The sequence below is a fragment of the Cheilinus undulatus genome, linkage group 13 (assembly GCF_018320785.1).
Source record: "Cheilinus undulatus linkage group 13, ASM1832078v1, whole genome shotgun sequence".
Lineage (NCBI taxonomy): Eukaryota > Metazoa > Chordata > Actinopteri > Labriformes > Labridae > Cheilinus > Cheilinus undulatus.
In genome coordinates this window covers 31,407,265-31,425,405 of record NC_054877.1, presented here as the reverse complement: position 1 = coordinate 31,425,405, position 18,141 = coordinate 31,407,265, and the positions used below count along the sequence as shown (strand labels likewise).

Sequence of the window (18,141 nt, the reverse complement as noted above, 5' to 3'; positions counted from 1 at the left end):
TTAGTCTCATCAGACCAAAGAGCTTTCTTCCACTTGACCATGGAGTCTCCCGCATGCCTTTTGGCAAACTCTACCAGATTTAATGAGTTTTCTTCAACAGTGGCTTTCTCTTTGCCACTCTCCTATAAAGCTTTGACTGGTGAAGAACCCAGGCAACAGTTGTATACAGAGTCTCTCCCATCTCAGCTGCTGAAGCTTGTAATTTCTTCAGAGTAGTCATAGTTGTCTTGGTGTCCTCTCTCACTAGTCTCCTTCTTTCACGGTCACTCTTAGTGAGGATGGCCTGATCAAGGCACATTTGTATCTATCCCCTAACTCATACTTTTCAATAAAATTTTCTCTGAATGTTCTTTTGTCTTCATGATGTAATGGTTGCCAGGAATAATGATCAAACAGTGACTGGACCTTCCAGACACAGGCTTCTTTATACTGCAATCACTTGATTGCTGTGAGACTACTTGCACCCATTGGCTGGACCTCTGTTGGAATAGGTCAGCCACTTTAAGGAGGTTGAATATTTATGCAATCACTCATTTTATATCACATATGTTTGCTTAATTGACATGACTTTGTAAATAATTTGTTTTAATTTTACATTAAATAACATTTTTTGTAATTTTTTGGCCAAAAAAAGCCAAATTATGTTGACTACGATTGATTTATAAAATCAATAAAGGGGTGAAAACTTTTCATGGGCCTGTATCCAAACATTTTATTAACACCAATCTCCCAACATAACTGATATTTTCCTTTCTTGAGATTCTGACTTGTTTGCTTTGTATACTAAGGGTTGTAACAGAACAAAACCAGCAGAGCCAAAGGCTTGAATGACCTCACTGGATCACTACTTACTTTTCTAGGTTGCCAGAAAACAGAGATGCAGCAGTACATCACCTTAACATCAGAGTTGGACCTCTTAACAGACATAGATCCATCATTTCAAAATGCGTTATTAACCAGTATTAGTAGATAATGTTCACATGTGATGTATTAATTTAATGCTGGCAGATAGTACATGTAACTACAAATTCACAAAGAGTATTTATTGGGTAGAGGAAGTCCTCTGGTGGATGAACTCTGATCTGTTTTTGTGGTCCAACATGAGAGGAAATGTTGATAACATGAGTCTAACACAAAAAGAAGTAAAAACATTGGTATCTGCAATCAGATAAACTGCAAAATTATTTCATTTGTTTTTTGAACATTTTTGATATCCTGAGATGAGAAAAATAAGTTGAGATCTCACGACAACAACTGAAATTAAGTTATTATCAAAAGAAATCTAAGTCAATAAAATGTATGGATGCATATCTGCTAAGAGCTTCCTTAAGATGGCACCAAATTGGAGTATTTTCATAAAAATTAAACTTTTTTTTTTTTAGCTAACGGTTGCTAATGTAGGGGTCAGGTATGGGTAAAAGGTAGCAGGATTGCTTGGTTCAGATGTGAAATGGAGAACGCTTTGTTAAATGACTTTGTATTAAGCTTTTGGATATCAAACACAATCTTTCAGTGTGAAAATTATATATATATATATATATATATTTACATTTCTATGCCAAAAATGTTCATATTATTAAATGAAAAAAGCTTAAAAAGGAAACCACTCTAAGATGGAGCTGGTTACTACATATTAAATATGACAAAGAGCAGACCCTTTTTTCAAAGGGACTAAAGGGATTAGAAAAATATAGTAATTCATTAATCTCTGTAATCAATCTAAAAAGTGGTAGGGATGCATAATGTTCTTGGCATGATTTCAGTATCGGCAAATAAGGAATTCTTGTGCAATTAGTGTGTCCACTGTAAATATCGGTCATATACACAGATAAGTTTGTGGAGTTTTGTACAGGACCAGCAGACATACATCAGCTGAAGTCTTTCTGTGTTCATCCTCATTCTTTCAGTTTCAACACCAGGGATCTATATACCTAAAACAGACAGCAGGTAAAATTTACCTTCATTGGAGTGCATTAATAGCACTGTTTAAAACAATTATTTAACCAGAGACAATGAACAACACCTAGATTACTAGTGGATGATGATCAGTCACATCAAAAATTGTCACAGGACTGATCACTCAGTCCAGAAATTTCCCTACCAACAGCACTTAAAGCACTGAGCAGATACAGAAATTTTTCAGTAATAATTTTTTTTGTCCCTGTGTTATCCATGTTGAAAGTTAATCTTCGACTCCAAATTATGCAGAGAAGAAACAGACAGACTCTGCTAGAGTCAGGTAAAACAGATGGAAAATTAAAGGCTGCTTATGGGGTAAATTTTACGTGTATCTAGGTATTTATGGCCATTTATAATATTTGGAGTTATGCAAACATGTTTATGACACCTGGTGCAACATAACAAACTGGTAGAAAAAGTCATTAATTAACAGGCTTTTCAATTTTATCAATGCAAAGTTTGACAAAATTAAAGGACAGCCTTGGGGGAAATTTCACCTGTTGGTGGTTTTAGTGTTTAAGTGTGTTATGGGACTAAAGTTTGTTTCTTTCACCATTTCTAAACTTCAAATGAGCTACTATGAATTTGCTCAAATTGGCATAATGGACCTTGGCAAAAATCCAAAATCGTACATCCCTCGTAAACAGAACTTTCTATAAAGAATGTTCAGTAGTGTTTAGCCTGTGAAATGTGGTTGGACAGAAGCATGAAACTGTTTCACAAGGAAATACTCAAAGTGTAATGTGACCTCAAAGGACACCCTACATGTTCAGACATTCTGCCTATATCTAATTCACATTACCATCTTCTATATTTGCGTTGTATAAAGAGAACATTTGGTTTTATATTTTGGAGAAAATTAAAAATAAATATTTTCCTATGTAGCCCAGTTATCCTGCTGCATTGTTCCTCTTCCTATATGAGGTTCATCCTGAAAACCTTTTAATTTTAAAGCCAAGTGCAGTTTTAGCAAAGAGGGCATAGAGGAAGAAGTCACTAATGTAAATTAAGGCGAGTGCAAGATGTGGGAAAAACAACGCAGCCCAGTGGCATCATTACCCAGAAAGCATTGCACAACAATTGCAGTCTAAAGGTGAATCTGTTTTTTAACTTTTCTCCAAAATGTAGAAATCTACATTTCTTTATACTTGTAGAAGACAATTAAATAAAGACAACATGTTTGAACATGCGTTGCTCCCTTTGACTCTGTTTGAAGGTAACTGTAAAAAGAATCATCTCTGTTAAATAATGTAATTTGAACATTAAAAGGTTCTCAGCACAAATATACTACATGAAAAACGTTTTTGGTATTCAAACAGGATAACTGGTCTTGGCCATGACTCCGTAGTGATTGATTATTAAATAAAAAGTTATTTCCAAATACCACATGAAAATCATTAGAAGCTGAATGACCTCAAACCACCAGACAAGTCACATTTCACATTGATTTAGTCCAGGAGTCCCTCGTGTTTTATTGCACAATAACCCAACTTTTCCAGGGGATGCAGCAGGAAGACTACAATGACACAAATACTTTGTTAAGCATACGCTGCATACATTGATTGACATCTCAGAACACATTTGCACCTTTACAGAGTACCAGTCTGCTCTGATACCTCTCTGTGTGGTTTTATATTGGACAAAAGTCTGTCATCTCGCCTTTCAGAACACTGGATCTCTTCTATTTAAAGTGATGTAGGAGAAACTACTGGTCACTGCTAGGCAGCTCAGTCAATGAATGGTGCATTTACAAGTGGAGCAGGGCTGTAATGCACTTTTATGACAATAGTTGAGACATCATCCAATTGTTAACACTTTTCCATACCTTCAATACTATAAACATTACTGTTGTGCCGTTTAACGGCTGCAGCTGGTGCTGTTCTATATACTTCAGTCTTCACTCACCCCGTTAAAAGTGTGATAAATATATGACGCCTTGGCTGATGACTAAACAGGAAAATTACTTAATTTCCACTGTTCAGGCTGCAATGATAAAGCCCCACCAAGAAACTTCAAAGGTTTCAGATTAAAGACAAGGTCATTGGTATGAGCGACTGTCGCCCTCTGCTTGTCAGTAAAGTATATTCACAGATAGACTTTGTCAATCATGTATGTAGATTATAATCCTCTGCCGGGCTCATGACTGCCCTTTGTTCAAAATCTGCTAAATACATTGTGAAGGGGCATAAGGGAATTATAGGTAGTGAGTATGTTTCATATTATACTGTAGTAGCATGCTGAATCAGTTATATCCTGCTACATTAGCTTGTGTCTTAGTATTTCATAAGTTTGTGTCATGGGCACACAGTTGGGCTGGTTAGTCCGTTCTCCATGTTTTCAGTCGTTCACACATCCCAGCACTCACTGTCTGTTTCAACATCAACTGTGACTCCAGAATGAGTTCCTCCCAAAACCACGCTCTGTGGTCAGCAAATACCATCACAGTTAACATCAAGTGCTTCGTTAAAAGACAAGAGAAGGAGAAAACAGCCCTCTCCTCTCCAAATGGTCCATATGAAGTGCAAAAGTTCATTAATATGATTAATATTGTTTTTTGTTTTTTTAGAGAGTGCTTCAGTGGGCATTATTTTAAATATTCCTCTCTGCACTGCTCCACACTCATACGATGGTCTCGTCAGTCATTTTCTTGGTCGACTTGGTCGGCACAGATCGTTGTGTGGTGTGCGCCCCTTTCATGTCGGGCATGAGCAGACGCACTTTCTGATTGGTCCTCCTCCACTCTGAGTACAACTGACAGTGATACCGAAACGACACCTGAGATTAGAGAAAGAAGAGTGGGAGGGGGGTCAGACAGGAGCAGAGGAAAAGATGAGCATTAATACAACAGACAGCAAGACATTTGAGACAGAGTAGTACAAACACAGGACAGAAGCAGCAGTGTAACAGCTCAATGGTGACAAGCTAAAAGTCTAATCTAGTCTGAAGATTAAAGAACGGAGTTTCTGAGGAGGGATCGGTTAGAAATTAGGGGTAAAAATACAACATGTAATACTGCAATGACCATATGAAATGAGATAATATATTAAAGAGTGCATTATGAGTATAACTCAGTTTTAAGTCAACCTGCTTTTCTTAAAGTTTAAACGATAATTCTGCTGGAAATATGTCCCTACTGACTCCAAAAATAAATCCAAAAATGATTTTCCCACAAATACATCGACATCAACCAATCAGATCTGTGCAGCTGATGGCACGCTTGAGCTTCACCTACCGGCATCATAAATGGTACAAAAGTATTTATATGAGATTAAGTTGGATTTAAGCAATGAGTTTATTGCCAGTACTCATATCCTGTAAGTATCTAGCTGTAATCAATTGCCCAGCCTTAGTATGCGCTTTACAATACATCTCATTCTAAAAAAAATACTACTGAGTTGGAAAAAAGATGCTTACTGTTATTCAAGAGTAAAAGCCACCTTATTGAGTTGTGTATACATTCATGAGACATCAGGATAAATTTCCATAAAACACTGCTCCCTCAGATTATCATCCCCCTTACTCTTGTTGCTTTGTTTATGCAGAACTCAAGGTCAGATTTGCCCCAAAAACAGTGAAACTCATTTAGACATGTTGTTTGGCAACTGTATTCAAAGTTGACTAAACGCAAATTTAAATTCAGACCAGTTCTCTGGTATAAAGGAGGGGAACCCTCAGAAATGGACTAAATTGATAATAATAATGATAATAATAATAATGCATTGTATCTATAGGAGCCTCAAGATCATCTTACAAGGAAAATTTTTAAAACAGGACATATAAATAAGTAAACAAACATACATAAGTTAGAAATGAATTAAAACATTGAATAAAACAGTATGTAGGTTGGAACAAAGAGATCAACCAGACCAAATATTCAAAATTGAAAAGATTCTGAGACAGGTTGAAATGAGGAGTTGTCTGATTGGGCGGGACTTATAGAAACGGGGAGCAGAGCAGCTAAAGGCTCTAGATCCAATGGTGGTCAAGCCAGCAGGTGGGCCAGGGAAGTGGATAGAGGAAGAGGACCTTAGGGCGCACTCACACTAGGCCATCCGTACCGTGCCATATTCTAACCGTGCAGAAGCTCATTTGACCCCCTCCCCTGTCCCCCCTTTGGCCCGCACTCACACTGCTCAACGCATCCAGGCCTGGGCACGGCTACGTCAAGCGTCGACGTCATTACACAAAGCACCCACCATTGATGACTCAGTATGCTTAAGTGTTGTTTTTAAAGCCGTAAAATAGCAACAGATTTATACGATATCTGATCTGACACCAGAATTGTTTCCCCTGACCTGGAATAAGCTACATTAACTATACAGAGCCAAGTGAGGAGAGAGAGAAAAAGCGGTTCATAGTGGAGAGTTTACCTTTATGGGCCACGAACTGTGCCTTTTCTCAGCGTAATCCTGGATGCCTGATGCACCAAACAAGCTCTCATGTGTCCAGAGCAGGATTAAATGTTCAGTTAAAAGTTTTTTGTTTTTTTTTACTTTGACAAGAGCAATTTTAACCATCTGATGAGAGCTGGAAGTGAATGCGCCTCAGGATTAATAAACAATGCTTCGTTCAAACGTCAACAATCAAGATCCCACTTTCAATTCTTGGTGACATGAAATAGAATATAATTTACAAAAAAAAAAAAAAACTATTCAAATATTATTCACTTAATTTACTTCATTTTGGGTTCATTATGAATTTTAATTATCACCTACATGCACTGACTACACTGTCAGTGATAAGTTTGATATAGAAATAACATGAAGGTTTTTTTTGTTTTGGTCCAACCCACAACCAATTGATTAATTGATGATCTGGTGTGATTTTATTCGACCAAGTTTTTCTTTGGTTGACTATAGCCCTAATTCCTACACTGTTAATACATAATAAACAGCATAAAACTGATGTGTGTATTTGGTTCTTTTTATTATATCTGTGCCAATTCATATTTGAAGTCCAGGTGTATTTTGGACTCAACAATTTCAAAACCAACACTTACGAGTAAGGACAGAAAAGCTTAACTCTACGCCAGCTCTACACATGCTTATGAAGACATGAACATTAGCATAACTTTTATAAGAAAACTCCATGTCATTACAGTAAAAACACTAAAGAAATCCATTAGTTACCAGTGTCCAGAGGATGTAGATGGTGAAGAGGGCGATGGTGAGGGCAATGAGGCCCACAGCCTCCAGTCTGCTCTTCAGCTGCAGGTGGTCCTGGGCTCCCCTCAGACACAGCCAGCCAGAGATGGCTGCAAGCGGTGTGATGAGCAGGAAGCAGGCCATGTCGCAGAGCAGCGTGCGCTTCTCACTTCGAGGCCCAGGGTCTTTCAGCCACTGAGGAGAAGGAAGATGTCGCTGGTTTATATCAGTCTAAGAATCCATCAGCTCTTGACAGAGAACATTTAAGAAAAAGCTTCAAGATGGCCGAGGCCTGAATTTTAGCTGTAACTAATGCAGAATTCCATTTTGAAATTTGAAAACAAAAAAACAAAAACTGTTTTTATCAAATGCACACAAAATGGATCCAGGATTTCACTACATTTGAGGACAAAGCTTCTAAAACCACACAATCACTGTCAATTAAACATAAATATGTAAGGTAAAAAGGTGTAAATAAAGTGACAGACCAGATTTAAAAGAGGTCTGGCAACTTGGTGCTAGTAGTCTCACAGTTAGTGAAATACGGATCAACTGTGTGCAGTGAGTGTGTCTCAAGGGATAGTAGAATAAAGACACCTGTGTCTGTAAGGTCCACTCAATGGTTAATCAGTATTCCTGGCTACCATTACACCATGAAGACACAGGAACACTAAGCAACTCAGAGAAAAGATTATTGAAGAGAATAAGTCAAGGGATGAATGCAAAAAAACTCTGAGTTCAGTTTAATTCATCTTGTTACGGCCTCTTAAAAATGATTAGTTTAAACAATGAGAATAAGGCTCGTACAAAAGAGACCATAACATATGAATGGACACTGACAAAGGGTTTGAGTTTCAACAAATAATCAAAGCTTTATTTTTGATTAGCAATAGTCAATTAATTAATTAAACAGTAAACAAATCAATGAAATAAAAAGGGCTGCAGCCGCCAGCCAAAAAAAACAAAAGAGGGGTGGTGGACATGGCTAACCACGCAATGGGCCATTGGACCAGCCACCACCCCAACTAGAACTACCTAACCAAAAAGAAACTACCTATTAATCAAGAAAAGAAAACAACGAGAAAATAGGACTACTGACGACTACAGCCAAACTAAAACAACAAAACCCAGCAATCTAAACATGCCTAGGGGAAAAGAAAAGAACGGGAAACCGAAACGCTTAATTAATAATCAACGAAAATAAGAAGGTTAACCAAATCAAACAAACCTCCTCATGTGCTTGTCCGTGAGTGTGCCACAGTGTCTGGCTCAGCTCTGCTCTGCTCCTCTCCCCTGCCCCTCTAATACTGCCCCTCCTCCACCTTGAGTGCTAACAGCACACAGGTGTGCTGAAGCCACACAGGTAGGGGGAGGAGGGAGACCAGAGAGAGTAGGGAGAGAGGAAACATGCAGAGCCAGGCACACGTAACAATCTTCAAAACATGGAAGGAATATGACACATGTGTAAATCTGGCTGGATCAGGCTTTCCTCATAAACTTAGTGACCATGTAGAGAGGAGAGACCAGTGAGAGAGGCCAACAAGTCACCTATGACAACTCTAAAAGGAGTTACAAGCTTCAGCAACTGAGATAGGAGAGACTCTGCATACAGCAACTGTTGCCAGGTTCTAAACCAGTCCAAGCTTTATGGGAGAGAAGCAAAGAGAAAACCACTGTTGAAGAAAACTCAGATTAAATCTAGACTACATTTAGCCAAAAGGTGTGTGGGAGAAAGTTACTTAGTCTGATGAGACCAAAATGGTGATTTTTGGCCATCAGACAAGATGGTATGTTTGGTGGACACCAAACACTGCACATCACCACAAACACACCATTCCCACTGTGAAGCACAGTGGTGGCAGCATCATGCTGTGGGGATGCTTCTCAGCTGCTGGAAAGGCTTGCAAAGATAGGAGTAAAATGAATGCCGCAAAATATAGGAAAATCCTAGAGGACATTCTTATTCAGTCTGCAAGAGAATGCCAGCTTGGAAGAGGATTTATTTTCCAGCACGACAATGACCTGAAGCATACAGCGAAAGCCACACAGAAATGGTTCAAAGAGAACAAGGTTAAGTTTTGGAGTGGCCAAGTAAAAGCCCAGACCTCAATCCAAAAGAGAATTTGTGGCTTGAAAAGGTGTTTTCATGTTCAATCCCCTTACAACCTGACAGAGCTAGAGCAGTTTGGAACAGTAGAATGGATTAAAATTGCCGTGTCCAGATTTGCAAGCCTGATTGAGACCTATCCACACAGACTCAGTGCTGTAATTGCAGCCAAAGTCTATCTACTAAATACTAACTGAAGGGGGTGAATATTTATGCAGTTACTTATTTTACATGACAGATTTTTTTTTAACTTTCCTTTAGTTTGTAGAAATCTGTTTTCACTTTGACATTGAAGGGTTTTTCTGTGTTTCTTTTTGTCAAAAAAGGCCAAATTATATTGACCATGACTGATTTTACATGTCAACATCTCTGCACAAACATTCAGAAAGATGAAAAATTTTGTTTGATTCTGGAGACAACCTCTACCCTGCCACCCTATGTCACACTACAATTTTCAAAATTTCAAAAATTGAATACATGTTTAATATCATGTGCTTTAAGCAATCAATATCTGCTATTTTTATGTTCAATAGAACTGAAAGTATCAAAGTTATGGAAAAAAACAGACGTGCACAGCAAAGACATCAACATTGAGATAAGCAGAGAGAGGCCTAAGCACTAGTTACTAACTCAGCAGTGATTCAGAGGAGTAAGACATTTTCTAACCATTTTAAAGAGGTTAGAACTCACACTTTTTCCTACCTGCTGCATCTGTCCCTCTGCTCTGCCCCCTGTTTCTGTTTTGTAAAGTTCACTTATCTTAAAACAATGCACAAAAGCAGAGGAGAGGGACAGCAATATCACTTGGTCCCTACAAGCTTTTATCAAAGTTCTAACCTGCAGGCTGTTTACAAATGAGCTTGGTGTCACGACATAATGTCTGAAGCCTTTAAAATATCACAAATAATTTTAGTACATTCAGTGACCCTTTATAATGTGCAGGTTGGAAATCAAATTAACTACATTAACCAGTTTTGGATGCCCAGGAGGTAATTTTCTTGCTACAGTAACAAAACACAAGAGTATCATTTAATTTTTAATAATATTAAAATTCTGGTATCATAACACTTTAGTTTCACACAGAGAATCTGTCAGTAGAGATCATTTTTATATAACTTCCCTTATTCAGTGTTAATTTGATTGGCATCTTTTTTTTCCAAGGACTAAAACATCATGAGTCTGCCAAGTAAAGCAGAATCAACAAGGTGAAAATTTCCTGAATAATGTGAATAAAACACATTAATAGAGACCTGTAACAAGGTCAGCAAACCCTCTTTTTACTATTAGCCAAACCTTCTAAAATAAAGATGATCACTCTCTAAATAGCTTTAAATGAAGCTCAAAAACTCTTAAAATCCACTTGCTTCAGCAACAGTAAGAATATATAATTTCCTTTGCTTTCAACAAATCCATCCTGCTCATTTCCCACTCATTTGTCCAACAAATACCAGTTATTTAAAGCCTTTTTCTGAAAATAAAGAGCCCTCTCACCTGTGTGAGTGGTTGTGGTCGTCGCTCAATAGTGAATTCTGTGTGGCAGAGTTCACAGTAGCTGGTGTTGGAGGAAGACAGCCACTTCTCCAAGCAGCTCTTGTGCACTTTACCCAGCGTACCAGTGCAGTCACAGGGCGAGAGCAGAGTCTCCCCTCCGGCTCCCTCATGGCAAATCCGACACATTCCCACATCGCTGTTGAGCAAGGTATAGGGACAAAGTAATGATCAACCAAAGATAACAGGATGACAGCGTATTCATGAGCGCCACATGAGAGTTCCTCCCCCTCTTACCTCTGCAGGCTCACCGCTTTGACAACGGTGGAGAGTGGGCGGCCATCTTTCGCCGTCACTTTGGCAATATATTGGGCTTGTGTGGTGGAATCAGACTCCTCTGAGTCCTTGGAGGCATCGGATTCAGCGTTCCCTGAGTAATCACAAAGGGAGCCGGGTAGGTGGCAGCACCCTGATGAAGACATGTCTCAGCAGAGGGTGACAGTGACTTAGATGATGGTGGAGGCGTCTTCAAAGAAGAGTCTGGAACAAATCTGATGTCCCACTCCTCTTGTCTTCTGCCCACCTACAGAACAGATCCTGGTGGATTACAACAAGAACATGAACAGAAAACAATGACGAATAGACAATATGAGGTTTATTGCTCTCTTCAGTGATCTCTCCTCAGAATTAAACAAAAATAAGGTCTAAACTTTAAAGGGGCTGGAAATGTTAGTTTGTTGGAAATAAACAAGACCAAAAACCTTCAAAGGTCCTGAGGCAAGGCAAATTCCTTATTAACCAAGTGGGTCTATCAGTACAAAGACATGTTATGAAGCTCAGACCCTACAGCTATTAGTTAAAAATTGAGATGTCACAGCTGCTAAGAATGCCAAATATGTTTGGCTGCGAATAAGTCCTCGAAAACACAGGCACAAGACATGTTAGGATTAAACTTGGGAAAATAATGAAGCCATTTAGAAATACACTTTATCTTCCCCTCAATAAAAGTAATAACACATTTGGTTGAGACAAGAACATATTTCATATACTATGAAGTGCTTTCCATGTACTCAAAGACACTATGCATAAGGTAAGACACTACAAACACCAAAAGGAACTAAGTAAACATGGCAACATTACCACAGACCATATAAAAAACTCTAAATTACGTTGATAAGCATTCCATAAATAGTGTAGGGGTGTTAAATACAGTATGAAGCACATTGCTTGCCTTCAGACCTCCCATAATTCACACCTGTGAAATAACTTATTTCATTAAAAAAGAAAAAAAAACATCTTGAGAAATTTTAGAGCAATAGCTTAGAAGTGTGTTTAGAGTAACACAATACAAGAAACTTACCCCAGACCAGTTAAATGCCATTTCTACTGATAAAGGAGTATGTCCTGTTTCATGAAAGGAAAATAAATCCCCAGACTGTGTGGAGACTGCCAGTCTAACGTTTCATTGTCTACTACTGTTTCTGCCACCTTGATTCGACGGTTAACAGTTTAATTTCCACAGCCTGTGTTGGCAAATATGTCTATTATTGACAGTCTGTCCTTATTGCAACATTACAACCACCAACAAAGGCATAAATTCTCTGTTTACAAGAAAAAACCCGCGGCGAGGCGGTTGGACAGCAGTTTATAAGCGAATTAAGTATATAAAAACCCAATGAACAAGGTAAAAACAAACATTAGTATAAATGTACTCACCCGACGATGGCCTCCCTTTTCTCGCTTGGCCTTGGCCTTGGCCCTGCGCTAACCAGACACGGGCTACCAAAGCTAACTGTACAGCCTTAGCTATAAACTATAATACTGCCATCTAACCAAAAGCTGGACAAAAGAGGGAATACAAACGACGACCACATGCGCTGTGTCCTCTCCATGGCGTGTAGTCTGTCTCCCTCGGGTGATTTTGCTTGAGAGGATGAGGAGAAACGGATTGTGTCTGCCAGGATTACCAGGCGCAGCTAAGGTGGCTAACAGGCTAACAGCAGCAGGCAAGCCACTTCAGCATCCCTCAGCTGTGCACTGGCCACGTGACTCAACGCTGCTTTCACAGTCGTACGTAAATAGTAACAAAGCAAGCTTCACACGCTTAAATCAGTTATTAAGGAGTTGAACTGGATCATATCATATGTACGTACTATTAGTGATGCTGCGTTTGAAGACGTGTTGTTCAATGGGTTGATAAATAAGTCTAGTCATTTTTTTGACAAGGTTAGTTTGTCATGAATAATTTTTTCCCGATGATTTCGTGTATAGAACATTGCACTAACAAGCTATAAAGTAAAAAACAAATCAGCTATCAAACATGACCTGGTAAAGTATGACTGCATGCACTTCTAGCGTTGTGATTTCGATCATGGATGATCACAAGTGCCATCTCAAAACGTTAGTATAGCAGTTTACGAGGAGACATGAATGCATCATAAAGTACAAACAATGGCAGTAAAACGTCAGATTGTGTCTATTTACGAGGTATTTCCCGGGGTTACAATCATCGTTAACTTCAGATAACGGCTTAAATGGGATTTTAACGAAGAAATGAACGTTATCCGTTATCATTGATAAGTTATGTAGCCGTAAAAAAGCCACCAGGTGGCAGCATATAGTTGACCTTCTCAGGGTGTTGCAGTATGTAGGGTCGGGACAGTTTCATTGATATAACAAGGGAACTTAAAGAATGAGAAATTGCGGTGTTCATGGAAAAACACACAGGTCTGATTTTCTTTGTATTTATCAAAAAAATAAAATAAAATAAAATAAAATAGTACAATGTCAAGATACACAATTGTATATTAGCTGCTATGGGTACAAGGATTTCCTGCCACAATATAGGCCTATAAAGGAACATCTGTTTTAAGCTACAAAAGAGGGGGGGCTCGTTTCCATGAACTATCTACATCAAAGCTGCATATACATTATGACATTAGTGATAATATTGCCATTCGTGTTACAACCTTGTCGTAAGTCCTATTTTAACTGATATTAGTAGGCTACATTTGTATACAAATAGAGGATATCTTTATTCAAACGTAATGATAAATGTAGTGCTATTAATGGTCATGATTTATCTGAATATTGTGATTAATATCTGCTTGTAATTGACTTCATTTAGCCAGATTAATACAGTCAGAGCATTGATTTATCCCCCTAAGACCCTGCATGTACCCGTGAGGACTTACATTTTTGCTCTTTCTGGGAAAAGTCTGATTTGAAATTTTTTAATTCTTTTTGATGGGGGGCACTTTTATGGGAATTTAGGATTTTCATGTTTGGGAAAATTTGAATTTTATGTATTTTTATTAAAATTCTGGAAATTTATTTGTAAATTTCAGGACATTTGTTTTCATGGAGTTGTACATTTTGGGAATTTGATATGAAATTTTACAGGAATTTGCTTTAAATTTTCTGGAATTTCATGGAATTTTTTGAGATTTTTTATTACTGTGATATATATGTAACATTTGGGAATCTTAAAAAAAAATTTGGGCTCTTTGCATGGGATAATTCAAAAAATGTCTCAGAATTTTCACATTTTTAAGGGAATTTATTTATTTTGCAAAGGAAGATCTCCAAGGAATTCAGAGCTTTTATTGGAAATTTTATTCATAAAAAGTCCTTGTGGTCCATTCTCAATAACCAGACAAATTACTCTACTACACCTCTTTTAATGTCTGACACCATTTCTAATTAACTGAAGACCCCCAGTGACTGACTAATTAGACAACACAGCCAAAATATATACTCTAAAACCATCAAGTGCTGTATTTACTCTACAGTTACTCTAGATAGAATTTACTTGGGCTAAATATCCATTCAAGTAAAACTTTTACTGTAAAAGTAAGTCATTTACTGAGTACTGAGGTACTGAGTACTAAGTAGCTAGTAAATAGCTGCAATAACAACAAGAAAATATGGACCTCCAACCAGGTTATTAATTATAAGGTTTGACCTAACCTAAAGTTCATTGCTGTTTTGGGAGGAAATATGAAATCATCCTCTCACTATATTTTTACTCAGTACCTGATACTTTTTAAAATGCAATCAAGTGCAATACTTCACTTAAAATATACTTGAGTGAAAGTAGTGATTTTAAAAATTACTCCAAAAAGTACAAGTACACAAAAAAGCAACTTAATCACAGTAATCTGAGTAAATGTAATTGGTTACTTTCCACCCTTGAGTTGATGCACCATTGGCTGAACACACAGCGCTAAGTGTGTGTGGATAGGTCTCAATAAGGCTTGCACTTCTGGACACTACAATTTTACTTAAATCTTCTTGCAAAACTTCTCAAGCTCTGTCAGGTTGCACAGATAACAATACTTTTTAAGTCCTGCCACAAAATCTCACTTGGATTGATGTCTGGACTTTGACTCGGCCACTCCAGAACTTCACCTTGTTGTCTTTAAACCATGTATCTTTTGTTGTATGTTTCAGGACTTGCTTTTATGTGATGTCGTCTAATGTCTTTTAAAGTCTTTTACCATGTCTTCCTTCCTTCTATCAGTTTTCTCTTTAAATTTCCCCCTGCTTTCTGAAATTTTACCTTAATGCTTCTATGTCTGCTCCTCTCTGCTTCTTATTGTTACCTTGCTTGTTTCTTATTGCTACTGTATCTCCTCTCCTCTCCCTTTTATTTTCAGAGCTCTTACCCCCTCCTCTTCTTTATTCTCCTGACCTCTTTATGCGGCCTTGTCCTTATAACTGATTAATATTGTTGTTATTATTTTATCATGAACAGTATTTTACCACCACTAGCTTTCAAATTTTTGTATCATGACTCACTATCTTTACACATTTTAATTGCTTTTATTCTACTTCTTACTGCTCTGATTCATATTCCTTTTTTCCCATCTATTATTTTATTTTATTGCTCTTACAGTTCTGGTCCTTAGGTCTCCTTTTAGGTCTCTTTTAGCTGGGTTCCTGTGTTGCCTGGATTCATCTAGGTTATTCTGGGTTTTTAGTTTCTGGGTTTTTAGTTTCAGTTATATTTTTATTCTTTGTCTTTAATTCCAGAGTGGAATTTTATATATCAAGAATTCATTGTGTATTTTCAGCTCGTCATGTTTCTGGACTTTGTAATGGGTCTACTAGGACGATAATGATGTTACATTGCTGGCCTTATCTTTCACGGGTTCCCTGTTGTTGTGGTTTTGTCTTTATGTTTTTACTTGTGTTATGATGATGCTCTGTTTTATTGTGTTTCTGCTTATTGTCAAAGCACTTTGCAAACCTCTGTTTTTAAAGGTGCTATACAAATAAAGTTATTATTATTATTATTATTATTGTCTTCCTGGAAAATAAATCCTCTCCCAAGCCATAGTTCTCTTGCAGACTGAATACAATTGCTCTCCAGGATATTTTTTTGCCACATTCACAATATCCCCCACCTTTACAAGCCTTCCAAGGCCAGCTGTCAAAAAGCATCCCCACAGCATGATTCTGCCACCACTGTGCTTCACAGTGGGATGGTATATTTGTGGTGATTTGCGGTCATGTATGATGACCAAAAAGCCATGTTTTGGTCTCATCAGACCAAAGACCTTTTTCCCCTTGGCCACGGACTGTACCACATAACTTTCAACAAACTCTAGCAGATACTCTAGTGTTATCTGAGTTTTCGTCAGCAGTGGCTTTCTCTTTGCCACTCTCACATAAAGCAGAGTTGTCATAGGTGTCTTGGTGGTCTGTCTCACTATTTTCTCATGAACTCTACTTTAATTGAACTCCAGGAGATGTTCAGCGCCTTTTTGTTTTTAATCCATCCCTTGACTTATACCTTTCAATAACATTTTCTCTGAGTTGCTTGGAGTGTTCTTGTGTCTTTATGGTGTAATGGTTGTCAGGAATACTGATTAACCAGTGACTGAACCTTCCAGACACAGGTGTCTTTATACTACTTTCCCTTGAGACACATTCACTGCACTCAGGTGATCCCCATTTCACTAACTGTGGGACTACTATTATCACTGGCCCTGACTGGACCTCTGTTGAATTAGGTCAGGCACTTTAAATGGGGTGAATATTTATACAGTTACTCATTTTACATTCCATATTTTTTTATTGACATTATTATGTAGAATTATGTTTTTGTATTGACACTAGAGGTTCTTTTTTGGGGGGGTAAAATAAATGAATTAATAAATACATTTTAAAAAGCCATATTATATTGACCAAAACTGAATTATAAAATCAATAAAGGGTAAAACATGCAAGGTGGTAAATGGTTTTTATAGGCATTATATCATCCAAGAATTTCTGCCATTTTAGGTGTCCTGGAAATGTGTGGGGGTCACCAATTATCCCAGTTCTCAGTGACTGACTCATCCCACAACCTCTCCCTCTCCAACACAAAGTTGATGAGCTTCTAACTAACCTTCTTCACTCATGGAGCCTTCTTCCCAGTCATTATTCTCTTCATTAGTCATCTTCGTATAGACCTACTGCAAATAGCAGTTTATCTCTAGAGTTCATGACTATTGATTTTGATGAACCTGCTCAATGACTTGATAAAATGTCTTTTGGTGTCACCAACCAAAAAGCAAAGTCAAACTCTGGGAAAAGCAAACATTTTGAACAGCATGCTCAACCTATATCTTGACAAACTGCAATGCTCTTATTGTCACAGTTCTATTTTGGCCAGCTCATTGCAATATAATGGTTAAGTCCTTTGGAGGCCAAAAGCGTATAATGGTCAGGTATAGTCGATAACATTTATATTTATATTTAAGAATGCTTTTGATAATTCAGACATTTTTAAGATATTCCTGTTGTGAATTCTGAAATGTCCCTTTAGTTTGACCTAACATATTAACCTTCCCAGGTAATTTTTTAACCATTAGTTAAACAACAGCTATTTTTGACATTAGTCTTATCTTCCCCTCGACCCCTACATCTTTTTTTACCTTTAGACCCAAATACCGATTTAAAAAGGAGGCCGGCACTAATGGTCTAACCACATAACTGAGAAGAGTGGTCTTTATTCACACAGACACACATGCACAAATCGCTGAGCATGTTTCTAGTTTACAGTCTCAACCCTCCACTGGTTAAAGTCCAACAGAAATCATGAGGCACTACCTCCCCGTATGTGTGGGATATCATGAGACATGTGTTAGTGGACTTTAACACTGACAGACACACAAATGTGCAAGTCATTCATTTACTCATCAAACACTGCAGATGTTTCAGAAGCTAGCACCACATGAAAATAAAAATGAAATGTACATGATACCACAATCCCAAAACATCAAGTAACAGCAGTAGCAGAACTTGATTTAATGTGATGCAATATGACAGATATGATACAAATGCTGCTATACAATATAGTTAGGCAGTGTTTCCCAACCATTTTTCCTTGGAGGATATGGATATGATATGGATATGATATGACATGGATATGATACAGAAAATGATATGATACCA

General features: G+C 37.8%; 1 protein-coding gene across 2 annotated transcripts; it reads right to left on the bottom strand.

Annotated features, from left to right (window-relative positions):
- Positions 1 to 3,402: 3,402 nt before the first annotated feature.
- LOC121520064 (E3 ubiquitin-protein ligase MARCHF2-like) lies at positions 3,403 to 12,713 on the bottom strand. Of its 2 annotated transcripts, none has more exons than XM_041803299.1 (5): positions 12,415 to 12,713; positions 10,996 to 11,295; positions 10,702 to 10,897; positions 7,089 to 7,298; positions 3,403 to 4,734 (listed from the first exon to the last, which is right to left on the bottom strand). In XM_041803299.1, the coding sequence occupies exons 2-5, from the start codon at positions 11,178 to 11,180 to the stop codon at positions 4,579 to 4,581; spliced, it is 747 nt and encodes a 248-aa protein (XP_041659233.1). In that variant the 5' UTR covers positions 11,181 to 11,295; positions 12,415 to 12,713; the 3' UTR covers positions 3,403 to 4,578. The 2 variants fall into 2 exon arrangements, with proteins under 2 accessions (XP_041659233.1, XP_041659235.1); XM_041803301.1 differs by having other exon boundaries at positions 10,996 to 11,281.
- Between the last annotated feature and the right edge of the window lie 5,428 nt (positions 12,714 to 18,141).